Source organism: Schistocerca serialis, chromosome 8 (genome assembly GCF_023864345.2).
Source record: "Schistocerca serialis cubense isolate TAMUIC-IGC-003099 chromosome 8, iqSchSeri2.2, whole genome shotgun sequence".
NCBI classification, from domain to species: Eukaryota; Metazoa; Arthropoda; class Insecta; order Orthoptera; family Acrididae; genus Schistocerca; species Schistocerca serialis.
The window spans coordinates 500968520-500992680 of record NC_064645.1 but is presented as its reverse complement, the minus strand read 5'-3'; the positions used below and the strand labels follow the sequence as shown (position 1 = coordinate 500992680).

Here is a 24161-nt window from a genome sequence, read left to right as displayed (position 1 = left end):
CCTTAAATGAGGGCTGTGTGGTACAGGGGATGAGACCACACCACATTTAATATTCTGATGCGAAGCATTGGAGAGCAAAAGGTACAAAATAGCTGTACCATTAATTCCTGAAGAAATTGTGGTTAACAGGGATCTAGTAAAGGGATCCCTACTACTATTTAAGGGTACTGGTTGGCTTTTGTAGAATGACACAATGTGGGCAATCTATGGCGTACAGTGTAGTTGTATTGGTCATAATGAAGCATAAATGACTGTACTTAGAAGAATTAATATATCAGCAAAAATAAACACTTTTCGAAACTGTAATGTAAGTAGATAGGTGAAAAATATACTTGCCAAGCAGCAGTAGCTGGAAACGCACATGAAAGTTAAGGAAATGTGCAAGCTTTTAGAACCACTGCCTCCTCATTCTGGCAGAAGGGTTGAAGGGGAAGGAAGATGGGGGGAAAGAAAAGAAATGGCGAGGTTTAGAAAGTGGGGAAAGTTGCGGGAAAGTCACTCAGAACCTTGGGTCAGGGGAGTCTTCCTGGACGGGATGAGAAGGAAGGACTGATTGCTGAGGACGGCATTGGATATGATTTGAAAACCTCAAAACTTAAAGGTGGAAGACAGGACAATAAGCAAAATGAGATTACTGACAAAATCTCATGGAGGAATTAATAAGAGCTGAAAGCTGAGCTGAGTTTATAATACATGGTAGTGTGTGTGTGTGTGTGTGTGTGTGTGTGTGTGTGTGTGTGTGTGTGTGTGTGTACACACACACTGTGGTATTGCCATACTCTTGAAGACGTAGTGCCCACCTGGCTTGTCCTGTTGGATCCTTAAGACCTGTCGACCTACAAAGTGAATGATGGTTTGTAACAACTGTGATTGGCCTTCCATAGAGATACTGTCGAAATTTGCACATGGCCCAGATCACAACAGGACATTCTCTTTCTGTAGTTGAGTAGTTTCTCTCGGCTTTTGTAAGTGTACTAGAAGCATAGGCTATAACCTTCTCCTTTCCATCCGAAATTTGCACCAGAACAGCACCGATCCCATGCCCACTGGCATCTGTGTGTAGTTTTGTAGGTGCTCTCTCATCGTACAGACCAAGTACAGGGTCAGTCATTAGAGCTTTTCACAGCACATCGAAAGAATCTTGTTGAGCACCACCCCAGATAAATTTAGCATCAGCTTTTAACAACTCTTGGAGTGGTCTGGCTTTGATACAAAAGTCTTTGATAAAACGATGAGAATAAGAACATAATTCTTGGAAGCTACTCACATCTCTAACACTTTTAGGAATAGGAAATTCAGTTATAGGTCTTACCTTTTCGGGTCTGGCCACACACCTTCATTTGAAACAAGGTGTCCAAGTATTTTGATTTCTTTTTCTCCAAAGAGACACTTTCTTGGATTAAGTTTCAGTTCGCCTTGTTGGAAACACTTTAGAACGGCCCTCAATCTTTTTGCGTGCTCATCAGATGTGTCTGAGAACTCTGTAATGTCATCTAAATAGCAAAGACACATCAGGTGACGTAGAAGATTATCCATCATCCATTCAGAAGTTGCTGATGCATTACACAAACCAAACAGCATTACCTTAAACTCATACAGGCCCTCAGGGGTGGTGAATGCAGTTTTTTCATGATCAGCTCATCTACTTCGATTTGCCAGTATCCCGAGTACACGTCTATGGTTGAGAAAAATTAGTGCCCTTTAGACAGTCTAGTGTATCGTCAATTCGTGGAAGGGGGTAAACGTGCCTTTTAGTTATCTTATTAAGCTTCCTGTAATCAACACAAAAGCGCCAACTGCCATCCTTCTTCCTGGTGAGAACTAGTGGCGACGGCCATGGGCTCTGCGAAGGTCGAATGATGTCATTCTTCATAATTTTCTCTACCACATCGCAAATTATTCGACGGTCTGTTGCTGACACACGGTATGCTGTCTGGCTTATTGGTTGATAGTCTCCAGTGCTTATCCGGTGCTTCACCTTTGATGAGTCTAATTTGCTCTTCACCTGTGGATTGAAGCATTCAGATAACTCTTGAAGAATGGCAAGTAGTTTCGTCTGTTGTTCCTTAGTGAGAGCTGGTGATAGTAGAGCTCGAAGTTCTTGCCTTGTAGTGGTAGTGCCAATTTCGCCCACAGACTCGACGTGGGAGGTTTCTATGATGCTCAGCTGTTCGGCAATTAATGGCTCAGCGTTTGCTACGTACATGCGTCTTGGAAGGATCTGCGGTTCTTGGCGACAGTTAAATATTCACAATTCATCGAATCTGTTCTTAAATGAGACGACAGAGGCTGGGATGACCAAGTTATTCTCCAGTGGTATGCTTCACTTACATTCTACTACAAGATCCATGGGTTGATGCATGGCATGACATGTGATAATTACTTTTGTAGAGCTGACTGCAGGTATGATCACTTCATCCAGCACACACAGTCTCCACACACTCGGATGCACATCTTCCTGTCCACAGTATCTCATCTCATCTAGCATAATCTTCGAGTGACCACCATCTATAATTGCCTGAGAAGCTTTCAAAAAGTCCCATCCAAGAATGACGTTATGACTACACTCTTGTAAGGTGATGAATTCTAAGGGCTGTGTATGGCCACTTATACCCACACGAATGACACATCTTCCTGTAGATTTTATGTATTTCCCATTAGCCACCTTCAGTAGAGATGTTTTGTTGTCAACGAATACGGTTTTCTGCAAATAGCGACGGTACTTCTCCGAAACGACAGAATATAATGCTCCAGAGTCCACAAGAGCTTGGGCTGGTTGGCCATCCATGAGGATATCGATGTAGTTTCGTATCATTTTTATAGTGATTGATGGCGGAGGATTTTTCTTTTCGGCGGCCTCACCTTCAAGGAAGGTCGCACACTTTAGTTTTACAGATTGCGGCGGCTAGGTGATCGGCTGAAGCTTCTAAATGGTGATGGAGATCTTGGTTGGCATGTTGGGGAGCATCCTCTCCAGCGGCTAGCTTGTGGCAATGTTCACCTACGTTGTCCTGCACCCACATCTTCTTGTTCATCTTCGCAATCCTGGAGTTGGCATTGGCTAAGGTCAATCTGCTGTCTTCTGGTGCGGGCGTCATCAAATATCCGCCACCTTTCTTGACAGTAGCGCACCACATGTCCTGGTCGTCCGCAGTGGAAACATACTCGTTGGTTATCCTGGGTCCTCCAGACATCAGTCTTCCTTGGTGCCCAAACAGGTTCCTCATGCGTCATTGTAGGGACATAACTTTGCCTGGGTCACCGTTTTAAAGGGGAATGAAGGACGAGAAATTGGGTTCAACGTCTGTTCCACTTCCTACCTTATGACCTCTTGAAGTGTCTCGGTTTTTTGCTCACCGTGCAATCCAAGTGCCTTCTGAACTACCTCACTCACTATCTGATGAAGAACACTTGCAAAATCAGTTCCTTCCTCCATCACAGTCATTGATATGATGTTTGGAAGCCGTTCAAACTTCTTGCATGTAATTCTTTTTTGATGCATTGTCTCAATATTCTGGTGCCATTGTATGAAGTTGTCTGCTGTCGAAGTCTCCTTCAGGAGTAGGGCTTCATACATGTCCTCAGCAACACCCTTCAAGAGATGTGCTACCTTATCTTCCTCTTTCATTCTAGGATCCACTGTTTTACACAGCTCCAAGGTGTCTAGAATGCACAATGCTGTAGTCTCTCCTGGATCCTGTGCCTGCACTTTAATTTATCTTGACCTTTGCCCTTCTGTCATTATGTGTCGCTGAAATACTTTGCAGTTCCGCCTGGAATACTTCCTAGCTTGTGAACTTTTCCTCGTTGTTCTCATACCATTGCTTGGCAGTGCCCTCCAAGTAGAAAAATACATTAGCCAAACACAGTGGTGCCATCCCATTTGTTAAATTTGGCTATACACTCATAAACCTTCAGCGACTTGTTTGGATCTTGGCCATCTTCACCCGAGAACTCGGAAGGATGTCTCATGTGGTGGCACACAGTTGCTGTCATCATGACGTCCTCTTCTTCTTCTGTCTCCAATAGATTGTGATCTATTGAATATGGCTCGAACTCGGGTTTCTCGCCACGTAAACAGCGGCTCTGTTGTGGCCTGATGGGAGCCACTGTGTCGTCGATAATGTGTGCTATCACAAGTTCCAATACCCAGTGCCTCCACCTGAATAATGTCACGTAGAAGAAGGAGTAATTAGGTGAATGATGAACACTAACTTCACTTAACGAAAGTTTATTCAGCTCTTGCACATACAAGAGCGTGGAGCAAACTGCCTCTGGCCAGAACACATACAGTATATACAGGGTGGCCCAAAAAGGATGGTCACATTTTAAATAACTATAACTCCATCAGTTTTACAAATTAATTTTATTCAATTACGTAACTAAATGCTCCCAGGCACCCAATTACAAGAACTAACCACAAAAAATCATGTACGGAAAATGACTTCCGGAAGATGGTGTCCTTCCTCGGTGATGCATTCCACAAGTCTTTCCTCGAAATTTTCCATCACTTTCACTACTGTTTCTTCTTGAATTGCCATAATTTCCGCACTGATTGCCTCCTTCAGATCAATTAAGTTTCGGGGCTTCTTTGCGTAGACTTTTGACTTTAGGTATCCCCAAAGAAAAAAATCACAGGCTGAGAGGTCAGGTGATCTCGCGGGCCAGTGGACATCTCCAAAACGCGAGATGATGTGGTGGGGGAACATCCGCCTTAAAACACACATGGAGTCGTTGGCTGTGTGGGCCGTGGCCCCGTCCTGTTGAAACCAAATTCGATCTCGATTTACATGTAACTCTCGCAGTTTCGGCACCAAAAAGCTACGTAGCATGTTAACGTAACGTTTCGAGTTCACTGTGACTGTAGCGTTGTTCTCCTCAAAAAAATAAGGACCAACAATCCCCAATCTTGAAATTCCACACCAGACTGTTACCTTAGCACTATGAAGAGGCTTTTGGTGCAATTCTCTGGGATTATCTGCTGCCCAATACCTGCAGTTTTGTTTATTGACATAGCCGTCTAAATGGAAATGGGCTTCATCTGACATAAGAAGCACAACATCATTATTAGAGTACAAAATGTCAAGCATTGATTCACAAAATCGTCTTCGCTGCTCAAAATCACGATCATACAGCTTTTGCGTGATCATAATTTTGTATGGGTGAAACTGTAACTCACGGCTTAAAATACGCTGCAACAAACTACGGCTGAGGCCTAAAGTTTGAGCACGACGCCTAGTGGAACGACGCGGGCTTTGCAGCACTGACGCTCTAACATCATCAATGTTCTGTGGAGTAACTGCCGTACGTGTACGCCCTGTAGATTTACCACTTTTGACAGACCCTGTTGTCCGGAATGCAGTCACCCAACGTGATATGGATCTGCGATCTGGAATGGGTCCATCACGCGCTACACCAAAACGTTGTCGAAACAATCATTGCACAGTAATAAACGATTCATCATTTCTGAAAAACTGTTCCACAGCAAAAACACGATGCTCGACCGTCCACTGCGCCATCTCGTGGCAAACTGGGTGTAATGGCCGACTTGCAGACGGCCTGCAGTGGTCCCCCCTCCTCACCTTTCAATGGTACTACGCAGTTCAAATCCGACCATCCTTTTTGGGCCACCCAGTATACAGCTACAGAACAGTCCAGTACAATGATTCTAGACATTTGTGGATACTTCTAGAATGTACTCGATCCGCATATAGGAATTAAAATTGTACAGTCCAGGTGAGTTTTGAACTCACGACCCTCGATGCAACAGTTTACTATCATACCCACTACACCACAGTGCTACTCAGCTTCTTCTGCGACAGTATTAATCAAGGTGAGCAGGAAGGATGTCATAGGTTTGGAATCAGGTGGGTGTTGGTTGAGGTGATGTTCAGCAGGAGACAGATTGTTGACATGGGGAACATTGGCATGGAGGGTAGTGGCATCAATGTAGGCAAGTGAGGTTTGAGGGGGGGAATGGGGAGGACACAGGTTTCAGACAATCTCAGAAATGGTAGGTGTCTTCAGTATCGGAGGGGAGGCTTTGTGCTATAGGGTGCAGGTGCTGATTAACTGAGGCAGATAAAACTTCAGTAAATGCTTTGAAGCCTGTAACTTTGGGATGACCAGCATGGTTGGATTTGTGGATGTTAGGAAGAAGGAAAAGGTGGAAATTGCATCGTTTCAGTGGGGCAAGAGGTTCTAAGGATTGAGGTGTTACTCCTTGTGAGGGGCCAGAGGTTTTAAGGAGGTATTGTAAAGTTCATCACCACTGATACCCCACTTTTTCATATTAATCTTGCACCTACTCTCCCTTGTTCACAATGTGATTGGGGTCTTCTACTGTAGCAGAACATAAGTGTGTGTGAAGATAATTTGGTTTTGTGAATAGACAAGAGGGATCATACAAAAAGTCATCAACATTCTCTACAGGTTGTCTTTTGAATTTCCCTAAAAAATTTCTACAATTTATAGAGAGTGCTGGATAGATAATTTATTTCACTTAGAACCTGTATCTGGAAGGAAGAAGTGTAAAACATTTGACTCAGTATCACGTCTATGCTTATTGTCAAAAGTACAAGCATATGGTGTGTCATTGACATTTGTGACTGGATTGAGGGCACAGTGGGTTATCTTGAACGGAGTCATCATGAGATGTAGAAGTAACTTCAGATGTGCCCCAGGGAAGTGTTTTGGGACGCTTTCTGTTCATGTTGTATTTTAACGGCCTTGCAGACAATACTAATTGTAACCTCAGACTTTTTGCAAATGATGCATTTATCTGTAATGAAGTACTGTCCAAAAGACTGCATAAATAGTCAGTCAGACTTGTTAAGATTTCAAACTGGTGCAAAGATTGGCAACTTGCGTTAAATGCTTGGAAGTGTAAAATTGTGCATTTCACAAAACAGAATAATGTAGTGTCCTTTGATATCAGTGAATCACAGTTAGTAAAAGAAAGATGCACACCATTCATACACAGAATGTGAACATTCCAGCCTGAGATGCTGGAGTTGGTGGTAATATGTGCATGAGGCATGCTTGTTTGTGTGTATGAATGGTGTGTGCCTCTCTTTTACTGATGAAGGCTGTAGCTGAAAGCTTTATGTAAGTGTCTTTTAATTATGCCTGTCTGCAACTTAACGTGCTTTCTTTATGATATGTAACACACTGTCTTTTCCTGTATTGTCGGTATTCCTACCTGGAGTTTCTACTGTTTGGTATTAATACTTTATAGATGTATGAAATGGAATACCAATAAAATCGATTATTTGTTGTAAATAAAGTAATAAACAGCATTAAAGAGCAGTGGTAGGTAAAATTTACCTGAGTCACTAGAAGGGTTAATAAAATAAGTAGAAACAAATATGCTTGAAATGTGCAAAATATTAAAAAAAGAGAGTAAAATACAATCTTACATAAAATTGCTACCCACTTTCTCCAAACCACCTTCAAATTCCCAAAATCATGCAATCTTATAACTTTAAGATACTGCAGGTTTGGTCAGACAATGTAAAATGTTCTTTTAAAATGTGAATGATACGGGGAGGAGGCTAAAATAATGACACAGGGATATGTGGATGACTGATGTAAGAGTGGTGGGAGAGCTTAGGCATTTCAAGTGAGGTTGGAGAATCAGTCCATTTCTGCATTACAGTGACAACATAAAGTAAAAACTCTTTTGTAAAGATTTTCTTATGAAATTATGCATGTGATAACCATTAATCTGGCTCCCACTTGGCGTACCACCCCTATTTAGTCAAAAGTAGTATTAGCTGTTGTGAATACATGCCTTTACTTTTCTCCAGTGTTATCTTGGCCTTCAATAGTTAGTTGATAGAGGAAGGGCCTCTTTCGACAGGTGCTGACAACATATGAACTTTGTATTTTGCACATTGCAGAGTGAAGATGCAGCGGACCGAATCCATGCCCAAGACAGGGATGCTGTTAAACAGTTAATAGTGAATCTCATGCTACATTCACCAGAAGCGATACAGAAGCAGTTAAGTGATGCAATATCTATTATTGGACGGCATGATTTTCCAAACAAGTGGCCCAATCTAATCTCGCAAATGGTTGAGAAGTTTGACACAGGTATGTTTATTCTCCAAGTTGACTTAACAGAATCATAAACACAAAGTCAAAATTATTTTGAATTTGTTAAGTTAAGCAACAGACTTCATTCTGCTTAAGGTGCTGGTCCATAAAAGGATTTTTCAAATTACACATGTAAATTTGTATGTCTTACTGCTACTGCTGCTGCTACCCAAAGAAAATCTGATATGTGTTGTCAGCACTTTTGTAGATGACTGTGTTACATGTTTAGGCATTTAGTAAATGTAATGCCATTCATCTTCATCTTTTGAAATTATGAAATTGGTAGTAAAGCTCATGACACTGCAAGCCCGAGGCCTGAGTTGAAATGTGTAAGTTTGGTTGAGAGTTGGTGAAGCCAACAAATGTGTCCTAACAGCAGCCTAATTTTTCAGATGAGGATTGTGGCAATGGACTGATTTGTAGGGTAGCCAGACATGTAGATTAGGTTGGAAGGTGATAAGTTTAGTTGTGAGTAGTTAGCAAAGTTAACAATTGTGAAGTGATGATAATCTAGTTTTTAAAATTCATCGTGAGTTCCGTAGTTATGCTTGTGTCCCCATTGAAAACTGCAATTTTTCTCTCTAAAGTCTATTATCTTCAAGTTTTTAATATTCCCTTCTCCTCCCAAAACCCCCATATTCCTGTGGGGTCCTTATACTCTGACAACTAAAACATATGCACTTGTGTGATGTCCAAGTCACCATATATGTTATGGAGTGCAAATGAATGTTTGCCTTATTGATAGCATCACTGTTCAAAGTGGATGCAGTGTAACTTTAAATGCGAACATTTTTAGGTTAGGCTTTACCGTGACTGTTACTGACATTAAATGAAACAACAATTTCACTGTTACCAGTCACCGTTTTATTTATTTCCACGACGCGTTTCGAAGGTTCAAACCTCCATCATCGGGTGGGTTTACATTAGTAAGTATTACATTTGTGTGTGTGTTGTGTTACGATTTTTGGAGGAAGTTCCTCCAAAAATCGTAACACAACACACACACAAATGTAATACTTACTAATGTAAACCCACCCGATGATGGAGGTTTGAACCTTCGAAACGCGTCGTGGAAATAAATAAAACGGTGACTGGTAACAGTGAAATTGTTGTTTCATTTAATGGATGCAGTGTATCCTTTTTTGCTGAACTTGGGTGCAGTCATGAAATTTACCATTGGCAGAACTTTATTTTTAAATAAAAAATCCTGTTGCTTTTATTGCTTTCTTCTGTAGTGTGACATTTGACATCTGATTTAAGTTTGTAAGCAGATACAAAGCTTGGAAACAAGTCTAGTGGTGTGCTCGTAAGAAGGCAGCAGTGTGATCATGATGTGTTCAGAGCCAGAGAATACTTTGGAGTGTTGGCAGTTTTCTCTCTGTCTCTGTCCTATGCCTAACACTTCGGTTGTCAGCTACTCTGGTAACTGGCAATGCTGGGATGAATGCTGTACTGGGCCAGTGTTTCTGCTTCTGACTCTCCCTGGCAGAATTTATATTGCTTGGGAAAACTATCGCTGTCATTTCTTAGCATAATATGTGCCGTGTTTGCATTATGCCACCTGGCATGAACACTCTAGTGGGTAAATAACCTTGTCATACCTAATCTGACATGCTAAACAGTGCTAAATGTTCTATGTGCACCCTAAAGTACTTGCTACAAGATGGTGTGGCAGAGTAACTCTAATGACTGAAGTGTCACTTTGTACACTGTTCCTTCCCACCAGGCAACCTCCGCTCCCAGTAGTCTCCTTAAGTACACACCACTATAACAACTGGCTAAAAGTTAAGAACATTAGCAAGGGTACTATATATGTGTTTTAATATAGCAATGAAAACAATCAAGTTTTGACAAAATAATTTAACTGGATAGATAAAAAATCTGCTCACCAAGCAACGGCAGAACACACATATAAAAGAGTATTGTAATTAGGCAAGCTTTAGGAGCCAGTGGCTCCTTCTTCAGGCATAGCGGTTGAAGGGGAGGGGAGAGGGGTGAAGGAAAAGGAATGGAGAGGTCTAGGAAAAGGTAAATTTCAGGAAATTCACCCAGAAGTGTGGGTCGGGGGAGACTTACGCATGAGATGAGAAGGAAAGACTGATTGTTGGGGACTCTGCTGCCCAAGGAAAGACTGATTGTTGGGCAGCAGAGTCCCAAACAATCAGTCTTTCCTTCACATCCCATGTGATAAGTCTCCCCTGACCTGTGGTTCTGGGTGACTTTCCCAAAATCTACTCATTTTTCTAGACCTTTCCAGTCATTTTCCTTCACCCTTCTTCATTCCCCTTCAACTGCTCTACCTGAGGGAGGAGCCACTGGCTCTGAAAGGTTGCCTGATGACAATCCTCTTTTATGCGTGTGTTCTGCCGCCACTTGGTGAGTAGATTTGTTATCTATCCATCTATCTATTTGTTATCTATCCAATTACATTATATATATGTTTTGTACCTCTTGAAGTGTGACGGGAATGCAAGATTGAATGTTAACAACTGTGTCATTAACTACTGCAAGACTGACAAACACTCGCTTCCTTGGGAGTTACTGAAATTAGTTACTAATGTACCACTGTAACACAGCCTTGGGCTTTGCTGTATGTTCGAAGAAACACCCATAGATGAAGGTAGAAACTCGAAACAGTGTAGAGGGTTCTCAGTTTTGGCATTTGTGACGTTGTGTCATTTTTCTCAACTCTCATGAAAAACGAGCCTGCCATCAGCTACTCAAAACTGAACTCACTGTCAACTTACTAACAATAGATCCTAAGCATCCTTGCCCACAGTACTCTTATTAGCAACTTTGGTCAACAACTGTACCCTCTGACTGAATTAGGTTGAGGAAGAAATTTATTGTATTGTGGGATTATGCCTACTCTGCCAGCATCACATATTACATCAAGTTCCTTGGGCAGCTGGATTCTTAGCAAACGACTCCCAAAGGCTGCCGTGGCCACCAGACAGCCATCTGAATGCCATTGGAGGTTGCTGGCCACACAGAACATTTTCTTATACTGACCATGCGACAGAAAGCAGGAGAACTTGTATTCTAGCAGGTGGGGCTGTACTTAGGCTAGCACTCGGGCCCTGAGAAGTCAGTTCACTCAAAGAGAGCTTTCTGGACCAGGTGCCAAATGTAGTCATCAGGAGCTCACAAGGGAGACACTGTTACTGTCACTGCTGCTCATGTCAGACTCTGCATTCTGGACCCTCCACTGCTGTCTTTCCAGAAGAAGACGTGCCCTCGGTTAGCGACCGACTGATGGACTCGTAATAATTCTGTGTTCGTCTTTATAGTCGGCTTCACCAAACATGGTAAATTTACTGTTGTGAACTGTGACTTTGACAAGTCCCTTCAAGACTTGTTTTGGTATCTAGAGTGTGAAGACTTCAATTTACAACTTTTTTTTTGGCTATTAATAGACATTCTACCTCAAGTACTGTCTGTGCTATAGCAGGATGATTTATTTTGTTAGTGACGGCATTCAAACTGATGTCAACATAGGAAAATTGTGTTACCTATACTAAAATAATATGGAATTCCTTGTATACCTGGGCCTCCTTCACTTGACAGCCTGCAGCGGATACTTTATAATCACTATTTTTACCATCCCTTCTTTCTTGGGTTGAAAGAAATGTTATAAAAATGGATAGTTATTTGGGCTCGCAAGAGTGAAAAGAAACAGACTGGTTATTAAGTGTGTAGCTACCAGCAGACCTTCAGCTTTGATGATGAAATTATGGAGGGACTATGAATTTAATGTGATGTAGTACATGAACTATATATAAATTTGTGCAAATGATGGGAAAAATCCACTTTGGTCAAATGATGACATAGGAAAGTTAATCTCCACGCCACGGAGAGTAGCAGTGCAGTTAATTAAAAATGATATATTTAGTCACATGTAGGGTGTAAAAGTACTGGAATGAAAATGACTGAAATGATGACTAAAAATCTGTAATTTGACTTTTTGATGTTATAAGGGTGAGGGGTAGGGTTCTTGAAACTGAGTCATAGCCCCAGATTTTGTTGATCCCTGCATAGGTACAAAGGCCAATAGACCGATGGTATAACTCCCTTGTCCATCAAATATATCTGTATTTAAAAATTGCTGCCAAAGAAGCAGTGTCTAGCAGTATCACAAGGCTCCCCCCCTCCCCCAACCTCTCCTCGCCACATACTGTCTGTTATTCTCTATTCTGATATATTGACAAGTTTGCTTTTATGATTCAGACCAATTTTTCTTATACAAACATTTTTATGGGTTCAAGTAAACTAGTATTTAGGTGCTTTCATCAGATAACCAAGTGTACTACTCATTTTTTGAACACACACATTTCAATGTTGTAAAAGTTCCGCGTGTCACCTGGGCCTCTCCCAAAACATTTGGAGATATTTGTGTGTTTACAAGTTGATTGGTTAACCCAGATAATAAATTGAGAATTTCTCAACAGAGAGCATGTTGTCTTGGATAAAGAGTCATTGACAGACGTAGAAGGAACGTCTTGTCATGTCCCAGGGAAGTGTTTTGGAACCTTTGCTGTCCGTGTTGTTTACTAATGACCTGACAGACAACATAAATGGTAACCTCAGACTTCTTGCTGGCAATACTGGTGTCTGCAAGGAAGTACTAACCAAAAAAACTGCACAAATATCCATTCATATCTTGATAAGATTTCAAAGTAATATAAAAATTGGCAAGTCATTGATATTGGGGTCATGGGATACTACATTAAAAAAAAAAAAATGCGGTCATGGGATGGGATACTACATTTTAAAACAAATATGTTGTATCCCATGACTGTAATATCAGTGAGTCAGTATTGGAATCAGTCAACTCCTATAAATACTTTGATGTAATCATTAGTGTGGTTATGAAATGGAATGATCTCATAGCCTTAATTGTGGGTGAAGCAGGTGGCAAACGGTTTTTCATCAGTAGGTTGCTGGTAAAATGCAATTGCTTACAAAACACTGGTGGATCCCATCCTAGAATACTACTCAAGTGTTTCTTGTGTTTGAATGGATGTTATAAATGTGTACCATTCTTGTCCACTCTTATCTTTAGGTTACTGCAATTTCAAACACTATATTGATAATAGAAAATATCTTCTTCTCTTTACTGACTACTCATGACAACTGACAATGTGTATCTCTTAATTTTGGAGGGCTTTAGAATTTACATTGAAATGGCCCACTTTTTTGTTTCAGGAGATTTCCATGTCATCAATGGTGTCCTTCATACAGCTCATTCATTGTTCAAACGATACAGACATGAATTTAAATCGCAGGAACTATGGACAGAAATCAAAGAAGTCCTAGACAATTTCGCTGAGCCACTTACAAAGCTTTTTGTGGTAGGTACCTTTTTCTACATTATAAAATATAAATTAACGCTTGCCAGTGATTGTATTATGTGCTAGATCATTTGTGCCTTGGAAAAGATGGGATTCATCTTTTCACAGTGTGACATATTTTTAGTTTTTATTATAAATGAAACTCCTCCAGATGTACTTCACATTCTATATTTATTGACTACTGGTTTCGACGTTGCATCAACGCTATCTTCAGGCCTGTGCACTTTGATGAAATCAATTGTGTGTGGCTGAGTACTAGAAGTCCGCAATGAGACCAGTAATTGCTCTACATTACGATGTGGAGCACGTACTGGTCTCATCACGGACTTCTAGTACTCAGCCACACACAATTGATTTCATCAAAGTGTACGGGCCTGAAGATGGCTTTGACGCAATGTTGAAACTAGTAGCGAATAAATATAAAATCTTAAGTACAGCTGGAGGAGTTTCATTTCTAATAAAAATTATACCAGCTGTGTCACATCATAATCCAATTTAAATATGGATGTAAGAAGATATTTTTAGTTGTTGTTCTACTCTCTTTAGAATTACTGTTGCTCACTATGTTACCTGTTTCATGACCGTTGCCCTTTGTTGTCTTTTTAAAGGCCACAATGAACCTAAGAACTGTGCATGCTAACAATCCAGAAGCTTTGAAAGTAATCTACAGCTCCTTGGTCATTATATGTAAAGTTTTCTACTCTCTCAATTTCCAGGTATGTATCATTTTATGGTTAAGACATTTTGTTTAGGATACAGATAGATGTTAATTTTAGCCCAGAGGTACATATGCAACTTGTGGTTAATGTACAAACCCTGGTCAAAATGGTGTTGGGAATTGTCGAATTTTGTGTGCCGTTAGGTTTTGATTGGAGAGATATTTTTATCATCCCCTTGAGTGTACTGCCTATTATGTAAATGTGGTCTATAGGCTAAGTTTAATGGCTGTTTCAGATTTGGAGATCTCACTGACTTAGGAATTAATTTCTATGAACGTCAGGGCTAAGCATTATCACAATTGTTTTTCTAAGTGAGCAGACAAAACTGTTGTACAGTAATGCAAAATGTACAGAGTCGTTGTGACAATATTGTGCGTGTATTGCTTATTTTGACTTTAACATTCTAAAGTTACACATGCCCTGGGCGGTGCTACGTGGCTTGCATTTCATGGAGCTGTAGCAACAGTATCTGGGTACAGGTTTGACAAACCAGAGGTTCGTGAACTGAGAGCTTTTCAGGTTAGTAAGTCCTATTTTCCAGTGAGCTCTGGTCTTACTTCAACAACCACTCTTCACGAGGCCTGTGGAATGTTCCCTCTTTTGCAAAGAAGATTGGGAGGGGGGGGGGGAATCTATGGGGGGAAAATCTATTATTTTGTCCACCTTAAGGTGGACAAAATAATAGATCTTTGAAAATATGAGTAGATAAAAAAAATGTACTTACCAAACAATGGGCAGAGAAAACACTTAAGAGGAAATTTGATGTTTCAGAGCCAGTCGTTTCTTCTCCTGATAGAACAGTTGTACTGAAAGGAAGAGGGATGAGGGAAATGGATGGCTAAAGCTATGGGAAATGGGAATAGTTACAAAAAAGTATGCCAGAATCCCAAGTAAGAGGAGACTTACTACATAGGATGAGAAGGAAAGACTGACTGTTGGTGTGTGCACCACAAAAGATTTGAAAACCTCAAAACTTAAAGGTGGAAGGTAGGGTAATAAGCGAGACACAGATTACTAAAAAACAATCATGAGAGAGTCAAAAAGAGTGGCAAGCTAAGTGCATTATACATGGCAGACATGTGAGGAGGACAATCAGGTTAGGCAGGTTGGAAAATAAAAAAAATATATAAAAATAAAAGAGGGCAAAGAGAAGGAATAGTTACTGAAAATAAAGGAAATGCTGAGACCACAGAAATTAAGGAAACTTTAGACCAGGTGAGTGACGAGACTCAATTGTGTTTTAAAGGCAGTTCCCATCTGTGGTGTTCTGGGAACTGTTGTCAGGGGGGAAAAGCCAGGTAGCAACTGTGGTGAAATAGGCACTGAGGTGATTACTATCGTGCTGTAGGGCATGCTGTGCAACAGAATATTGTGTGTTGGCAATATACACTATGTCTGTGCCGTTTCGTCCTAACTTATAACATGGTGGTAGTCATACCATTGTATTAGGCCAAATACATAACATTACGTAACAGATGGTACATGACATGTCATTTCACAGCTTGCTCTCCCTTTGATAGTATATGTTTTACCTATTACAGGGCTGGTGTAGGTGCTAGTAGCCAGTAGGAGGGTGCATCAGGCAAGTCTTAAAGTGAGGATGGTCGCAGGGATAGGAGCCGGAGAGAAGGGAATTGGGTGCAGGAGGAGGATAAGTTCTGACCAAGATATTGAAGAGGTTGGTAGGGGCTTGACTAAAAGCTAATGTGGGTGGGATGGACAAAATACCAGACAGCTTGGACCTTATTTCAGGGCATGTTTTTAGGAAGTTTTAGGCCTATCTTAGTAGCTGCATAATACATTAAAGACCAGGCTATTACTGAGTGACAAGAAGTGTATTCCTACCATGATTGAATTGATGGTGTGGGAAATCTGCTTTTGAACTAGGTTGGCAGGATAATTATGTACAGTGAAGGCAGAGGTGAGAATGGATATGTATTGTAGTAAAATGTGTGCATCTGAACAAATCCATGTGCAGAAAATTTATTTCCAATTGTGAATATGAATCATCAGCTGTATATTGGAATGACAGTAATGAAAATTTTGTGCTGGACTGGGACACAAACCCGATTTCCCAGTTGATTTGAGTGTTCGCCCTAACCGCTTTGGCTATCCATGCACAAATCACGGCCAGACCCAAACTTCCATATATTGTCATCCATGTGCCACATAACACGAGTGCATACTGTGACACATAAATGATAAAATATAGAACTTGGGATGTGGCTGTGATATGTGGATGGATAGCATGAGCGGTTAAGGTGGCCGCTTGCATAAAGTGGGAAATCTGGGCTCAAGTCATGGTCCGGCACAAATTTTCATTGTCGTTATTCTAATATACAGCCAATGATGGTTCATATTTATAATCGGGAATACATTTCCTCTATTTCGTGATGGCTGTAGTCGCTGCAGTGCCTATTCCTTCAGTCGTGTTTGTCTGTCCGAAGGAACATTGCATCATGCTTCTTAATAACACAGGCACTGCTATTTCATAAATATAGTTGCCTCAAATGCCAAGGCTGTATGGCAGGGAACATTTGACATGAAAATAATGCCAACTGTCAAGATGTAAAAAAAAATGGTTCAAATGGCTCTGAACACTATGGGACTTAACATCTATGGTCATCAGTCCCCTAGAACTTAGAACTACTTAAACCTAACTAACCTAAGGACATCACACAACACCCAGTCATCACGAGGCAGAGAAAATCCCTGACCCCGCCGGGAATCGAACCCGGGAACCCGGGCGCGGGAAGCGAGAACGCTACCGCACGACCACGAGCTGCGGACTGTCAAGATGTAACTACTGTTGTTTTATTGTATATTGTGAATAGAAGCTGACCTTGCTGAGAATGAGACCATCATCAAGGAAGGTGGCATGAGATTTGGACTAGGACCATGTGAAACTGAATTGAGAGAATGTGCTTACCATAACCAGCTTTATGCTTTCCAACAACTACTTTACCTTTAAGAGGCAGGCATTCAAACAGATCAGCGGTCACGGGAACCAGGATGGCTCCTTCTTGTGCGTCTTTTCATGGGTCACTTGGAGGGTTCTTTCCTGGGATCCATAAGCCTTCAGCCACTGGTTTGGTTTAGATACATTGATATCTTCGCCACATGGGCTCATGGAGGGGCTGATCTGTTGAAATTTTTTAGATCTCTAAACGAACTGACAGAAAAAAAAAATCGCAGCACCAAGGAGATGATGACTCTTAAAATTTTGCGCTAGGTGCATAAGAGTGGTGCTAATAGTGTCATTATGAGGATACAAATCAGGTTTGCTTTAAATACATGCCGTAACAGTTGTGAACATTAAGTTACCTTTGAGATTGGACATGGTGAGATGACACCTTTTAGGTGACAAAGACATCGTTACTAACACAAATGTGCAATACAGCTACAAGAAGCTGGATGTTACAGTATTTTCCAAGTGTGACCCATTAATCTCATGGTGTGGTAATATTCACACCCATCAGCACCTGCATTCTTTGGAACTGGCATTGTTGCATTCTTCTTGAAGTCTGAGGGTATTTCGTCCATCTCATGTACACTGCACATTCATCATTTGTTATTTCAATCTCCTTACCATCTGTGGATCTGATACATATATCAACTTGTACTACGGTGGTGGATGTTGGCTTCACATCTATCTTGGCTACAATGATGCCTTTGCTATGCGATACATAGTAGCTTAATCCAGTTCCTATTTTCTTATTTGGATTTAGACCGCCTCCTGCATTACTATTAACTGATTTTGTATTGAATAAAATAACAAGTTTACTGTGACCAGTCACTGATTATTTATCTCCACGATACGTTTCTAAGTCTTGAACCTCCATCAGGTGGATTTACATTTTTTAGTAGGGCATATGTTTGCATTGTGTTAAGATTTTTGGAGGAACTTGGGGCTATGTGTAGTGGAGAAATAAAACGCTGTCTCATAAGATGTTTTTAAATACTAAAAACTACACTTATATATAACAGAAAAAATAAGTAAAATAGAATAACTCCAGTAGTCACAGGTTCCTTTCACTGGTGTAACACATACTGTCATATTTTGTGATCAAAGATGGCATCTGGAAACTATTAGGTGCAAGAAGCATATAGCAAAAGAGAAATATTATCTCAAAGTACAAAGAATATGTGTGGGAATAAATATTTCAGGTGATATATAAATCCGATTTTGTCAAGTTTATATAGCTTAAATTTCATACTCATTTATATAATCAGGTGACATTTTGCAAACTTTAAGTACAATAATGATCTTGGCAACAGTGGTAAAATTATACATATACAACAATTTTGGTTGGGATTCAGAGATAGTGATGAATGGCTGGAGGTGGAGGGAGAGAAAGAGAGAAGAGAAAGAGAGTGGAAGGAGTGATTGGATGAGAGCAAACTTTCCAAAGCAGGGGATTCTGAAGATTATATCTGGTACATGTAATAACTATAAAGGTTGGGGTAATGCATTGTTTGTGCCGTTTAATAACATAGGCTGTTGGTGAAAACAGAGATGATGCTATTGTAAATGTTGTCATTTTTGTCATTTAAGATGGATTCAAATGGTTTTCTTTGGTGTTTGTATGTTTGGAATGTTTCAAGGATGTCTAGTTATTTGCCTTTAGGTTGAATGTGTAAGATGCAGATATTTGTGTTGTTAACATGATGTTTTGTTCGTGCAGGTGGGTGTCTGTTGCTGATGTGAGATATTTTTTGTTTTCTAGTGCTGATATGTGTTTTTTGGCTCTAATGTCAAATGATGTACCTGTCTGACCTATGTTGAAACAGTCATAGTCCAAACATTCAGTTTTGTACACACCCAAACGATGGAGTGGGTTTCGTGCGCTGCTGTTGTGAGAAAACTTCTGTCGAATCTTGTTGTCTATGGTAGAGTGTATGTTTATTCCTTTTCATTTGAGGACATTGGCAATCTGATATGAAATATTACCTAGAAATAGAAATGTATAGAAGGTGTTTTCGTTATGTTTTTTGTGATGTGATTGTTTTGCACTATTGAATGTTTTATGGTGACTACTATGGAGCTGTTATAGCCATTTTCCATAGCTGTTTGTTTTATTATTTCAGTTTTTTGTTCACATGTATCTTTGGAGAGTGGTGGTTGGATAGCACTACTGATCATGTACTGGAATGCTGCAATGTTGTGGGCTGTGGGGTGACAGGAGAAGCAGTGGTTCAGTTCACTGATGTCATCTTTTGTGCCAATGATTAAAATGATAGTGTCATCCCTTAGTAGTAGATGATGTTCCTGAGGAGGTGGTGATTGGAATTCAGGACTTTGCCTTATAAATTGTTTATAAATATCCCAGCTAACAATCTGGAAAGGTTTGAGCTCATTGCTAGGCCATCTGTTTGTAGAGTTTATTGTTGAATTTGAAATAGTTGTCTGAATGTGTTAATTCAAACCGGTCCATTCATTCAGTAATCTGAGTTAAAGGGATTTTTTTGTGCTTTTGTAGGTTGGTATTAATTATCTGTAGTGTGGGCTCTATTGGCACAGAGCAATTTTTGAAGAGCATTTTATTGAGTTTGAATGTTGAGCTGTTCCTACTGTTCACGATTGGCCTGATGGGGTCCCATTTTTGTGTATCTTTGGTTGTGATCTGAGTTAAGGTGCTTGTGGGCTCATTGTTACAATTTGTGTTGCTTCTTGGATGGTGAGTAGGAAGTTTGTGTTATTTGAAATGTGTTTAATGTCTTTTTGTATTCTGGGTGTTGGATCTTTAGGTATTTCTGTTATATAGTGGCTTGGAAGAAGTCGAAAGTTTTTCCTAAGTATGTTGCTCTGATCATTAGAACAGTTGTATTATACTTGTCAGCTCTTGCAATTATTTCATTTTTCATGTTTAGCTTAGTCTCAATGGTACACAAGAGGGCTTCTTCTCTTGTAGGCTGAGAATGGTTTTGCAATGTCCTTCTCAATAATTTTATTAATTTTGTTGCAGGCTACTAATTTGTCATTTTGCCTCTTGCATGCGACAGTTGAAATCTGTGTGACACTGCTGATGAGCTTCTCTTGGTTCTTTTGGTCCAGTGGAGTTTGAATGCTGTGTTTTAACCTTTTGCAGAGTAGTGCCTCTTCTTCTGCAGTGATTATTATGTTGCTGTTGTTAAGGAAAGATACGTAGAATATGTGTTTCCTTCGGCTGTTTTGGTTCATTTTGGGAGGTAACTACTGTGTCATGAGGTTAGCTAGTTATTTCTTCTGTGAGGCTTCCGTTTTCTGTATGATGACTTCGCTGTACTTTACATCTACATCTACATTTATACTCTGCAAGCCACACAACAGTGTGTGGCAGAGGGCACTTTACATGCCACTGTCATTACTTCCCTTTCCTGTTCCAGTCGTGTATGGTTCTGTTCCAGTCGCGTATGGTTCGCGGGAAGAATGACTGCCGGAAAGCCTCCGTGCGCGCTCGAATCTCTCTAATTTTACATTCGTGATCTCCTCGGGAGGTATAAGTAGGTGGAAGCAATATATTCGACACCTCATCCAGAAACGCACCCTCCCGAAACCTGGACAGTAAGCTACACCGCGATGCAGAGCGCCTCTCTTGCAGAGTCTGCCACTTAAGTTTGCTAAACGTCTCTGTAATGCTATCACGCTTACCAAGTAACCCTGTGACGAAATGAGCCGCTCTTCTTTGGATCTTCTCTATCTCCTGTGCCAACCTGACCTGGTACGGATCCCACACTGATGAGCAATACTCAAGTATAGGTCGAAGGAGTGTTTTGTAAGCCACCTCCTTTGTTGATGGACTACATTTTCTAAGGACTCTCCCAATGAATCTCAACCTGGCACCCGCCTTACCAACAATTAATTTTATATGATCATTCCACTTTAAATCATTCTGTATGCATACTCCCAGATATTTTACAGAAGTAACAGCTACCAGTGTTTGTTCCGCTATCATATAATCATACAATAAAGGACCCTTCTTTCTATGTATTCGCAATACATTACATTTGTCTATGTTAAGGGTCAGTTGCCACTCCCTGCACCAAGTGCCTATCCGCTGCAGATCTTCCTGCATTTCGCTACAATTTTCTAATGCTGCAACTTCTCTGTATACTACAGCATCATCCACGAAAAGCGGCATGGAACTTCCGACACTATCTACTAGGTCATTTATACATAGTGTGAAAAGCAATGGACCCATAACACTCCCCTGTGGCATGCCAGAGGTTACTTTAACGCCTGTAGACGTCTCTCCATTGAGAACAACATGCTGTGTTCTGTTTGCTAAAAACTCTTCAATCCAGCCACACAGCTGGTTTGATATTCCGTAGGCTCTTACTTTGTTTATCAGGTGACAGTGCGGAACTGTATCGAACGCCTTCCGGAAGTCAAGGAATGTGGCGTCTACCTGTGAGCCTGTATCTAATACTTTCTGGGTCTCAAGAACAAATAAAATGAGTTGGGTCTCACACGATTGCTGTTTCCGGAATCCATGCTGATTCCTACAGAATAGATTCTGGGTTTCCAGAAATGACATAATACGCGAGCAAAAAACGTGTTCTAAAATTCTACAACAGTTCGATGTCAGAGATACAGGCCTATAGTTTTGCGCATCTGCTCGGCGACCCTTCTTGAAAACTGGAACTACCTTTGCTCTTTTCCAATCATTTGGAACCTTCTGTTCCTCTAGAGAATTGCGTTACACGGCTGTTAGAAGGGGGGCAAGTTCTTTCGCGTACTCTGTGTAGAGTCAGTGTCGTCGTAACTGCCGTCTGCGTCACGTCTGCTGTGCAGCGAGTTACGTTAATTTAAGTATTAACTGTATTTTTCTTACTTGTCACTTCTTCAACCATATGTTTTTGCTTTTAGGAAGCTTTAATTGTCGAGTGCTAGTAATAGTGTTCCATAGATTTTGTGTTTGTTTTGAATACAGTCAGAGAGAGTCCCTTTAGTCAGCCACAGTGCCAGTAGTGCTAGTGTTTGTTTTGAATACAGTCCAGAGACAGGTAGTGCTATTTTCATTGTTTTATACAAGAAGTGTCTAGTAACCACAGTTTAGTCAACTATCAGCCGCCTTTAGTGAATTAGCAGTGTAGTTAAAAGTTGATTAACTCTCTACAGTAAATTGATTTCTTAGGATGGATAGGATGTGTGACTGCTGTGTACTGACGCAGGAGGAGCTGGCCGCTGTTTGCGAACAGCTGAACGTGTTGATGGCCACGGTCAGCCGTCTTCAGGCTGCTGCCTCGGAGTGTAGTGGCAGTGGGGAGTGTGGTGAGTCGCATGGTACACCCCAGGTGTTACATGCTTCACCCACTGTCCCTGCTGTCAAGACATCTTCGCGGGTACCGGGCGCAGTTGGGCCATCCTCTCCCCAAGGGTAGTGGCGGGTTCAGCGGCGTTCGCGGCGCACGAGGCGGAGGGTCAATGTGGAGGCTGGCCGTGTGGCATTGCCCGCTCTGCCTGTGAGTGGACATGTGGCCGCTCCTTCAGCAAGGTCCAAGCAGGCGTACGGGGGGAGGGGTTTATTAGGGATTGGGAGCTCCAACGTTAGGCGGGTGATGGAGCTCCTTAGGGAAATAGCGGAAAGGTCGGGGAAGAAGGCCAGTGTTCACTCTGTCTGCTTGCCAGCGGGTCTCATCCAAGATGTGGAGGTGGCCCTGCCGGCGGCGATAGAGAGCACTGGGTGCACCCGACTGCAAATTGTTGCTCATGTTGGCACCAATGACTCCTGCCGTCTGGGTTCAGAGGTCATCCTCAGTTCATACAGGCGGTTGGCGGAGTTGGTGACGGCAGAAAATCTCGCTCGCGGGGTGGAATCTGAGCTAACTATCTGTAGTATCGTTCCCAGAACCGATCGCGGTCCTCTGGTTTGGAGCCGAGTGGAAGGCTTAAACCAGAGGCTCAGGCGATTCTGCAGAGATCTAGGGTGCAAATTTCTCAACCTCCGCTATCGGGTGGAGAAATGTAGGGTCCCCCTGAATAGGTCAGGCGTGCACCACACGCAGGAAGTGGCTACAAGGGTAGCGGAGTACGTGTGGAGTGCACATGTGGGTTTTTTAGGTTAGAGAATTCACTCCCTAGGCCCAACAAGACGCCTCCTGAGACGCGGCAAGGTAGGAGTAGGCAAAATGCAACAGGGAATAACAATATTAATCTGCTAATAGTAAACTGCAGCAACATCTATAGAAAGGTCCCAGAACTGCTCTCATTAATAAACGGTCACAATGCCCACATAGTACTAGGGACAGAAAGTTAGCTGAAACCAGATGTAAACAGTAATGAAATTCTTAACTCGGATTGGAATGTTTACCGCAGAAACAGGCTGGACAGTGAAGGGGGAGGCGTGTTTATAGCAATAAGAAGTGCAATAGTATCGAAGGAAATTGACAGAGATCCAAAATGTGAAATAATTTGGGTGAAGGTCACGGTTAAAGCAGGTTCAGACATGGGAATTGGATGTCTCTATAGGCCCCCTGGCTCAACAGCTGTTGTGGCTGAGCACCTGAACGATAATTTGGAAAATATTTCGAGTAGATTTCTCCACCATGTTATAGTTCTGGGTGGAGATTTTAATTTGCCGGATGTAGACTGGGAGACTCAAACGTTCATAACGGGTGGCGGGGACAAAGAATCCAGTGAATTTTTTTTTAAGTGCTTTATCTGAAAACTACCTTGAGCAGTTAAACAGAGAACCGACTCGTGGCGATAACATATTAGACCTTCTGGTGACAAACAGACCCGAACTATTGGAAACAGTTAACGCAGAACAGGGAATCAGCGATCTTAAAGCGGTTACTGCATTGATGATTTCAGCTGTATATAGAAATATTAAAAAAGGTAGGAAGATTTTTCTGTTTAGCAAAAGTGACAAAAAGCAGATTTCAGAGTACCTGACGGCTCAACACAAAAGTTTTGTCTCAAGTACAGATAGTGTTGAGGATCAGTGGACAAAGTTCAAAACCATCGTACAATATGCATTAGATGAGTATGTGCCAAGCAAGATCGTAAGAG

The 24161-nt window shown here is 41.3% G+C and overlaps 1 protein-coding gene across 1 annotated transcript in view; it reads left to right on the top strand.

Annotated features, from left to right (window-relative positions):
* The window catches only part of LOC126416206 (exportin-2), a 165315-nt gene that overhangs the window by 27447 nt on the left and 113707 nt on the right, over positions 1-24161 (top strand). Inside the window, exons 3-5 of the mRNA XM_050083798.1 lie at positions 7902-8094; positions 13303-13448; positions 14057-14164. Of these exons, the coding sequence (XP_049939755.1) occupies positions 7902-8094; positions 13303-13448; positions 14057-14164 (447 nt within the window). The remainder of the gene's footprint in view (positions 1-7901; positions 8095-13302; positions 13449-14056; positions 14165-24161) is intronic.